At 36.2% G+C, this 9,803-nt stretch overlaps 2 protein-coding genes across 2 annotated transcripts; one reads left to right on the forward strand and one right to left on the reverse strand.

Moving 5' to 3' along the window:
• The first annotated feature begins 226 nt into the window (after nt 1-226).
• Nucleotides 227-706, forward strand: LOC116129707 (senescence-specific cysteine protease SAG39-like). The gene has a single exon (XM_031415427.1). It carries the CDS (start codon nt 227-229, stop codon nt 704-706), a length of 480 nt encoding a protein of 159 aa, XP_031271287.1.
• A 5,584-nt stretch (nt 707-6,290) lies between these two features.
• Nucleotides 6,291-6,976, reverse strand: LOC116129755 (probable chalcone--flavonone isomerase 3). The gene is made up of 4 exons (XM_031415484.1): nt 6,959-6,976; nt 6,782-6,865; nt 6,530-6,685; nt 6,291-6,442 (listed from the first exon to the last, which is right to left on the reverse strand). Coding segments are annotated over exons 1-4 (378 nt in total). The 5' UTR covers nt 6,960-6,976; the 3' UTR covers nt 6,291-6,305.
• Nucleotides 6,977-9,803: the final 2,827 nt, after the last annotated feature.

The following is a 9,803-nucleotide window of genomic DNA, read 5'->3' on the forward strand; positions in this document are numbered from 1 at the left end:
GATACTTCTAATAGATGTCTGGATTCTGTAATTGAGCTGCAAGAACAAATTATACCAGCAATCATATTACATAGACAATACCACATACAAAGGATAAAAAAAACTAGGCGCAAATTCACATGAAACTCAAATCTATAAATACCTAAATTGAGCCATTACTTCCTCACAGCTTATCAAACACTAGAAGCCGTTGCTTAAGATTCGAGCTATCTTCTGTCTATAAACAATGGCTTTAACACTAGGAAAAAAAATTTTCATTGCTATGTTAATGATTTTCGGGACATGGGCATCTCAAGTCATGTCCCGTACATTGCATGAAGCTCCCATTGCTGAGAAATATGAGCAATGGATGGCTCAATATGGACGCACTTATGAGGATAATGCAGAGAAAGAAAGGCGTTTTATGATATTCAAGGACAATTTTGAATTCATAGAAAAGTTCAACAATGCAGGGAATCAGAGTCACAAGCTAGGCATCAATAAGTTTGCAGACTTGACCATGGAAGAATTCAAAGCTACACATACTGGATACAAGTCTACCCAATCAAAGTCATCCAAAACGGTATCACCCTTCAGGTACAACGATACAGAGGACGTTCCATCTAGCTTGAACTGGATAGACGAAGGAGCTGTTACTGACGTAAAGGACCAAGGGCAATGTGGTAAGGGAATCACCATATTATCGCTTGTATCATCATATTATTAAGTTATAACTAGTTGTCTGACTTGTTATNATATAAATGAAGCAGAAAATCAACATGTGAAATAAGAACAATTTCTTTTATTCATAATACATTTACAAGATATAATGTCCTGAAACCGACAACACGATTGGTTCCTATGGCATACACTAACAAGGATGACCCGTGAGAAAGGCTGGATGTGTAGCTTTGGCCATATCTGCTTTTATATTTTTATTGCTTGCCCCTATGATCATGCTTTAAAACTTGTAGACGGTCAGAATCTACCATAGATGCTCGTGAGGATGAACCCATGAGGAAGATACCATTGATAACCTTGTAGATATGTTGTTAGAGACACAAAAGGATGAACGTGAAGTTGACATTGGTGTGGTGTTTGCCGTAAGCACTTCGACGCTCAAATTAGCACGGTTGTGACAAGTATTTAGTAAGGAAAAGAACAGGATAGGGTTTATCATTACCGTGGAGCTAAGACATGACTACTGGCATAGAGTGGTTGAAACATGGCTCTACAGTTAGGAACGATAGCTCTTAAAGAGGAGAAGAAGAGAACGAGAGAGAGGAATTGTGAGTGAATCCCCTTCTGAGAGGATTGACCTTTGTATTTATAGGAAGCCAGGGTGATTTGAGTTCTTATGAAATTAGGAGTACTCATAGTACTTAGAGTAGAGTTGTCATGAAACTCACAATACTAGGAGTGTTAGAATTCGCATGAGACTCACAGTCCTTGAGGTGTTAGAGTTCCCATGGGACTCGGAATCCCATTGTCAAATGAGCCCAATCCTTCGAGTGGCTCAACTCATAGATGGACTCATCTAGTAGAGCGACCCATGCCGTAGAGTGAACCCTCCAAAGGATGGGCTTTGATATGAACCAACAAGAGTTGGGCCACGGAATTAAGTTGTCTGCTAATGGGCTCTATAATGGAATCGATTGTGATTGGGGCTATTAGAGGCCCAGCATGGATTTTGGCCAATACACAACTATTATAAACAATATTCGCGTTTTCAACACTTGTTTGATTTTCTTGGTCATTGGCACTTAAGAGTAGGAAGCTTTAATATAAAAGACTGTAAAGAAAAGTAGTAATATTAAGGACACTAACCTATAAAACTTTGTCAATTCTCAGGCAATGCACTTATACTGATAAGTACTTGGAAATGCACTTATACTTAGTGATTTATAGGTGTCATTTGTGAGAAATTAGGTTTAATTTGTATAAGGTGACTTAATTGTTTTTAAAATGTGTTTTTTGGAGTCACATGTATGTTTGGTATGTTTTCAAAGTATAAGTGTTTAAAAATAATATTTGGGTGAAAATAATGCCGGCAAGGGAATTTTTAATGACTGGGAACCAACGGTTCATGAATCGGAGTTGAAACAAGAAAGTTATGGCATTTCGAGTGCCAATGGTTCACATGTCTATACCAATTCAAATCGAGTCAGCTCGCACATGTGCACATGAGTTTAAGACAAAGAGGTGTGTTGCAACATTTGGAATCTTGCGTCGCAATGGTGATGTCTCGAGTTTGCATTACATATGAAGAAGGACACATGCCACTGTAAGTAAATCGATGGGTAGAAGCAGCAGAAAATAAAAATTATTTCCCATCATTTACTCTGATTAACCCAAGATCAGGGTCTGATATGTATATATTTTACAAGCTTAAATTGAAAAAGAACAAAGATAACACAATCCAGACAAGGATAAGAGATCTTACGCATGTTTGGAGGCTCATTCAAATGTTTTTGGATTTACTTCGCTATTGATTCAACGTAGAACTGAACGAACAGTGATCCACACGAAGACAATCCGAAGAACCAAAGAGGGATTTGCTAGATCCACAAATTGGCTTCAAGAATCAAGTTTGAATCAAAGGAAATCTTTGATTCAAAACAAAGGGGAAAACGTGTGTGAAGGGTGAAAGGGGGTTGCCTTTTTCTCTCTTTTGATTGAATGAATAATTGTTTTTTCTTTAATACAACTTGCATTATATAGTGAAAGTTGTTGAAACCCTATTCCAATAAGGAATACACATGGGTTCCAACTCTAATCCACCCTTGTATCTAAACACCCTTCTTATGGTATTTTATTTTAATTAATTATTATAGTAATTAAAATAAATTAATATATTTATAAAATATATTAACATTTAATTGATAAATAATAATTCATTTAAATATATGCATACATATATTTAAATATAATCTCACTAATTTAATTTTAACATTAAATTAAATATAGGCAACAACCTCAGCAAATTTAATTACATTGTGAGATTACCAAAATACCCTTTTATCCAAAAAAGACAAAAATACCCCTTGCACAAAATGATTCTTAAATTATCTTCTAAGTGTGTGACCCGTAGACTCCTTATTATATCGGCAGTGAGTAGTATCGTGATTAACATTAATTAATCATCTCACTACATATAGACCAAGATTGACCCTTAGTAAGGCATCATGACCACCCGATAGATTCAGATTCAGTGAAATAACCACCTATCAACGATATGGTTACCATGCAATCAAATCCTTTCATTATCTGTTATCTCATCCAGACTGAGGTATAGAAATAGTGTCAACCTCAGTTATTCTTGATGTGTTTATATTCAATTACTGGACCAATGACCGGAATAATGAATTGGATTGGGCAACAACTCAATCCCACTATGGCCATAGATTTAGTGTCATTGCCATTTATTGAATTGCGTAATGAGATAACTTCTCCCGGTACCCGGGATTGATGAATCCTCTGTCGATCCACCATAGTCTTGATACACTCCTTGATGTAGCTAATCACTACTGTATTGATAGCTCTAAAAAGAACTACGTTAGGTTAGTGTTAAACTACACCAATCGGTGCACAAGACGCTCTAGTGATCTCAAGTCTAAGGATTACATGCACCACCATTCTTTAGAAGATTTGTTCTATAGACACTAGGGTTACCATCTATATGTAATCCTTTAGTGGGTTAGTCTAGTGAACTTGCTTATAGCAAGCACCAATGTTTTGCACCAGGTTGTCGACAAACAACCTTGAAAGTGAGATTAGTCACTACCTTTTGACAGGATCATTCAACACTATGATAGCCTTACTGTATTATCTGTGTCTTTAGTTAGAATAATACTGGGGCTACAGATATTTCTAGAATGACCACCATATGTGATCATGATCATAGTGTTCTCACTATCAGGATTTGAAACACTTGATACCCTTGCCACAGTTCTACCATTTTAAGGATATATATCAATACATATCAATATGATTTACACGATATAGAATAAAATGCTTTTTATTGATCAATAGACATTATTACAAAGAGTTAATTCCACAATAATTGATTGGCCTAAGGCACTTACTCTAACAACCACGACTGTGCAGCTACGAGTGCATGAGTAGAATGCAATAGGCTGTGACATTGAAAAAGAAATGTCACGGCCCGTGTGAAGGAATTCGAGTTGTTGGTTTTTTTGATTAGTTTTATCCGAATTTTCCTAGGGTAATTCCTAGAATTGTTCCAAAAGTACCCCTTGAACCCAAGCACTATAAATAGATGTCTTCAATATGTTTTAAAGGAGAGTTGACAAAGGAATTGACGAAAGAAGAGACAAAAGAATAGAGTGAGGAAGGAAGCAATTAGGAGGAGTTCTGCAGCAACACCATTGATCCACCCAATTTTCTTAAGATTTTCTATTCACGTCTATTGTTTGTTCTCATGAATACTAATATGGATTTATTATTTTCTACGGATAACTAATTTTCTTGTGTTGGGGGTGATTTCAAAGTCATAGACATGATTTGTGATAATTAATAAAATCTGTAATTTTCTTTCTTATTACTGTGTTTTATTCTCTACTATTAATGCCTTAGTGGATTCTCTTGATTAATTAAGTGTGCAATTGAATGGTTAATCTATCTGTTACCAATTTGGATACTTAAGTATGTAATCGCTTAATTAATTTACATATCTAGTGGTAAATTGCTTGCAATGGGAAAAAAACACTCAAGATAGCTAAATCAAGAGAGCTTATTCTAGATTGTTTGATGTATAGATAAGTGGGTAAGAGATTGTTTAATCCAGCGACACACTAAAAAGAAATTGAATTTATCGAACTTATGATATTTTTTGAGTTGTTATAATCAAAAGGGTAGGAAGTTAGGAAGTGCTTTTGTTAATTTGCTGTGCATGTTTAGTGGTGATGAATGATCCTTCAATCTCATTATTCTCATCTTCTTTCAACCTTGAATTTAATTATTTGTTTTTATTTTCTGCGTTACTAATCAAAACCCCCCATATTCGGTAAATAATTAGTTAGTTTGAATTTTTTTTACAGGAAAGACCCTTGCTTGCTCTGTGCTAACAAACAACATTTTAATGGAATTTAAGTAAGGTTTAAATTGGCTGTTGCTTTTGCATGCATCAATTACCCTGACGTTTCCATTTACCGAATGTTACTTAGCAATTAGTAGTCTCCCAGCAACAACACAAGCTAAATTTTATTGGCCACGCATGATTTACTAAGACGTTTATAAGGCTCTGGTTGTGCCTAAGAAACTCTAGCTATTGATTGGCGTTGTAGCGTCGACATGCAGCGGGACCTTGGCCATACTCTACTATGAAGCTATTTTAGAGTTTTGCCATTTTAAGTTCTGTCTCACTATAAAGAGAACTAACTTGTTAGCATGATTGTGGGATCATGGTTTTGTAGTGGGCTTTTTTTTGTCACATTCCATATTTTGGCCAACCCTGCCCATCGTGCTATCAATTTCGATACTCTGTCATGCCTAAAGGGAACTCATTGTCGTTGTGTAGTTAACAGGTTCATGGCTCATTCACTTTGCGACAGACTTACTTTGCCATTTCTGCTTTTATTGCTAGGGGTGGAAAAAAAAAAACCCGAAAACCGAACCGGACCGAAAATTCATTTTTTTTGGGTTTCGGTTTGGTTCCGGTTTGATTATTTAAAAAACCAAAAATCCAGTTTGGTTTTCGGTTTTTGGTAAAATAAAATCCGGTTACCCAGAACCGGTTTGCTGAACCAAAAAATAATTTGTTTTTACTTTTTAGTTTTGAAATTTTTTACTCTACAATCTACTGACTCTACTCTTGTCTCTTGTCACTCTGTCTCTCTCGTGTCTAACACTAAATCTAACACAAAACACTACAAGTCTACAACAGTCAACAGATCTACACTCTGATTCTCAGATTTCTCACTACCGCATGCCGCAGTCGCATTCTCTGTCTCCCATTCCCTGTCGGACTCTCACGCCGCACGCTGCCACGCCCCAGCCGCATTCTCTGTCTCTCATTCTCTGTTGGACCACCTCACGCCGCACGCCAGACGCTGCCACGCCGCAGCTGCATTCTCTGTCGGAATCACCTCACGGCTCACTCACCTCATACCACAAAGTAAGTCTCGCATTCTCTCTCAGATCTGTGTTTCCGGTGGGTTTTAGATCTGGGTTTTTAGATCCGCATTTCTAAAGTTCACCATCTGCATTTCCTTTATTCCATCATTCGTCATCGTTAAATTCAGTATATAAGAGACCTGCAATGTGGTGTTCTTCTCATACTCAAAATGGCCCAGTCTTGTATTTTTTCATTGTTGTTCTTCCTCACCTTCATATTTGTCATCATCTACCAATCTGTCCCTCACAGCACTCTCCAGTTGCACTCCATATTGTGACCCTTTAATCTCCTTGATCACTACAACTCTCAATAATTTCTCCACAGAAGCTGCAAATATAATTCAAGAAAAGACTTATGATCAATTTGTTATTATGCAAGTCAGAGTCTGCTGATCGCTATTGAAATATAAATTACCAGAAACAATAGCCTCAAAAAAGTCATCATCTTCTGCTAGAGAACTTCCAGCTTTCCCCTTCCATTGTTGCAAGTGACTCAAAACCTCAAGATCAAGGTAAACACCAATTGCTGTGAACTTAATTTGCAAAAAGTGTATCTCAATATCTGTGATTCCTGTTGCAGCCCCACAAAGGCAAAAATTGAAATAAGAAACTTTCGAATCAAATCAAATATGAATCATCTAATATTGTTTCCCTCAAGATGACTTACCATGACCAAGAAGATTTAATGGCTTAGCCTTTGTGATCTGAGAAGGAAAAGGGATTTCATCCACCTTTACAACTTCAGTAGTCACTGCATATTTTATTGCACACAATCAGAATTAAGTCATAGAAGCTAGAACAAACAGATTATCATCTGACAACTATAAGATAGAGAAGCACTTACTGATCAATTTTCTGGGGAATTCTTTGTGGAATAGATCTGGGATGGTGCAAAAGTTTTCGAAGTAAAATTAAAGGTGTAGCTGATATTAAAGCCTTTATGATGCTATGCCATCTAACAATCTCATCTTTTTATCATTGTTTAAGGTGGTAGTTGGGGATCGTGATGCAGTTGCCTTTGAAGATATTTATTCAACTTTTACCATTAATTGACCAACTAGTCCTTGTCCTTTCCCAAGTTGAAAAATACACTAGAAATTGTCTAAGCAATTTGCACTTTTCTTTGTAGATTATTAACTTTTCCGAGTCTTAATTTCTAGTGCATTTAATTTGTGAATTCTAGCTTTCAAAATGAAACGGTGCAATCTTATTGAAGGACTGAAAGAGGCATACGAGAAGTTGTCTTCTCCTAGGTAATTTAATTACTTCATTTTTAGTGTAATTGTATTTTATTTTTTTCATTATTTGTATTAATTTTTGTGTATAATTAATCGTTTCAATAATTCAAGTGAGGAAGTCCCAAGTACTACTGATTTAAAGAAGGTTAGTGAGCTTTATTACATTGGTAATTTTGTGTACATGTTGAAATATTAGTTATTTCCAATTCCAATTCCAATTTTTGATTATATCTCTTTGACTATTACAAGATTTCGATTCTTAGGATAATATAAATGCATGGTGCCTTAGACTATTGGGCATTGACTAACCATAAATAGTTAATGTGTAATAGCCACTACTACTCAAAAGCTTATAATGAAATACATAAAAATAACATAAAGAAATTGGGCCCAAAATTTTCTTTTATTAAATATATACATTTTTATACAAACTTATAATGTACACAAAGGATACTAAAACATGGTGGACAGTGTAACCGCTTCCTCTCGCGTGTCGACGTCCATCCGACTGTGTCTTCACCTGGATCCTGCAAAACATAGGAAAACAACGGGGTGAGCACTAAAATGATGCTCAGTAAGTAAATCCTCTACTCATGCTAGCCCCGTAACTCTCTTTCTCTAATTCTTTCCTTACAACTCCTCATTCAATTTCTCTTTGGGTACTTCTCCCTTTTTCTCTTTCTCTTTCTCTTAGAACTCTTTTCTATTACCTCTCTTTAGTAAGTCACGGCCCCATCTTACCGAGGGCACGGCCGGGACTCGCTCCCACTCTACGTGACCTCTACTCATTCTAGCCGATCGGACTCGGTTGTGCATAGATTCGGAACTCTTGGAGATGTGAGTGTATAATCTCTCTCTCTCGGGTACTCGGGTATAGCCCTCATCCGCATGCACTCTCACGGGCTACACCACTTCACTATCTGATACTCATGCCGCTCTCTCAATGCGGCGTACATACGGGAATACTCTATCCATTACTCACGGGTTCCCCATCACACAACCTACTCTATTCTCTTCTCTTAACTCTTAAAGTAGCTTATACTCACATTCTCTACTATATCCCAAGCTACTTCTTACTATTTAAGTGCATAAACACTTGTGTAGAGCTAGCTCATGCTCACTAATGCACTAATGAAATGCCAAATACAAGATTTCCTCAAAACAGTCATTCTGTACCAGTCACACTAAAAGACCATAACTTTCGTTATCTACCTCGGATTGCTATGGTTCTAGTCTCGTTTCAAAGCTTAGAAATAGGGCTATAACTTCTATGTTTCGGTCTCAGCCCAGTTCAAACCGTAAGATGCCCAAAAATTACTTAGAAAGTTACGGTAGTGACAGGGCAGATTTCACTTAGGCATTTCATCAAACATTTCATGTGCATATAAACACTCTACTAAAATTACTACTATACTTCATTCTCTAGCTATCCAAATTAGGGAAAAACTCCCTCTAACAACCATAATTCCCTGTCAAGAAAGCACTTCCAAAAGGGTTTACACCANCACGTTCATAGAAGTTAGGTGGTAACCACCACACAACAAACCTACCACATATATTTCTAAATCAAACATTATCTTTTCTCTGGTGTGAAATATTCAACAAACTTGAATACCAAAGTACAGTAGAAAGCCAGAATTGACATTTGAATTGAATAATGGAACAGTTCACTTACCTACCCTCAAAGAGAAAGTGGATAATATAAATACTCAAATGTTTTTTCTTTTCATTAACCATCGAACACAAGCTTATATAAACTGAAATAAAAATTCCAGATCAGGAGAGAATCTTGAACCATTCGAATTGACATATTGATTGTGTTATTTGTTTTTCTGTAATCCAATGATGTAAACATTTGTTAGTAAACAAGACAAGAAACGTCACCATATATATAGGCATAAACTAAAACAAGGCTGGATTCAGGCTGAAACCTGAGAAATTAAAGGGTTTGTATTCATTGCAAGTTAAAATTGTTTCAAGGACCAGCCCTTCATGGGAACGTTTTATTTGGACAGTGTAGGGATTTTCCATTGGGATTCTTGTTATGTCCAACACAGTTATCATTGAGCCAATCACTTGCAGTCTATTCATCAAAGTAAATGACTTGTGGCACTATTTTCCACCGAAAAAGAAACTTGTCGTTTAAGAATTAAATCCATAAGTGATTTGTCGTTCATCTCCAAACAGCAACCAACTTGTTGGTCCCTCTGAGTTAAAGCTAGAGAATGAAGGAACTATGCATCAAAAGTTATATTTTTCAATCTTTTCCAAATGTTATCAGATGTTTCTTTAAGCTATAAATTTGCTTGATACATAGAATATTATGCAAAGTTCAACCCCCTTTTCATTATTTATTTATGAAGTTTACATTTTCTTTCATTAATGTCAATAAATCATATATGACGAAACATCATAGTCTTGAATTATTTCTGCACCATACCTGCAGAATAC

This window comes from Pistacia vera, unplaced genomic scaffold (assembly GCF_008641045.1).
Source record: "Pistacia vera cultivar Batoury unplaced genomic scaffold, PisVer_v2 Contig213, whole genome shotgun sequence".
NCBI lineage: Eukaryota > Viridiplantae > Streptophyta > Magnoliopsida > Sapindales > Anacardiaceae > Pistacia > Pistacia vera.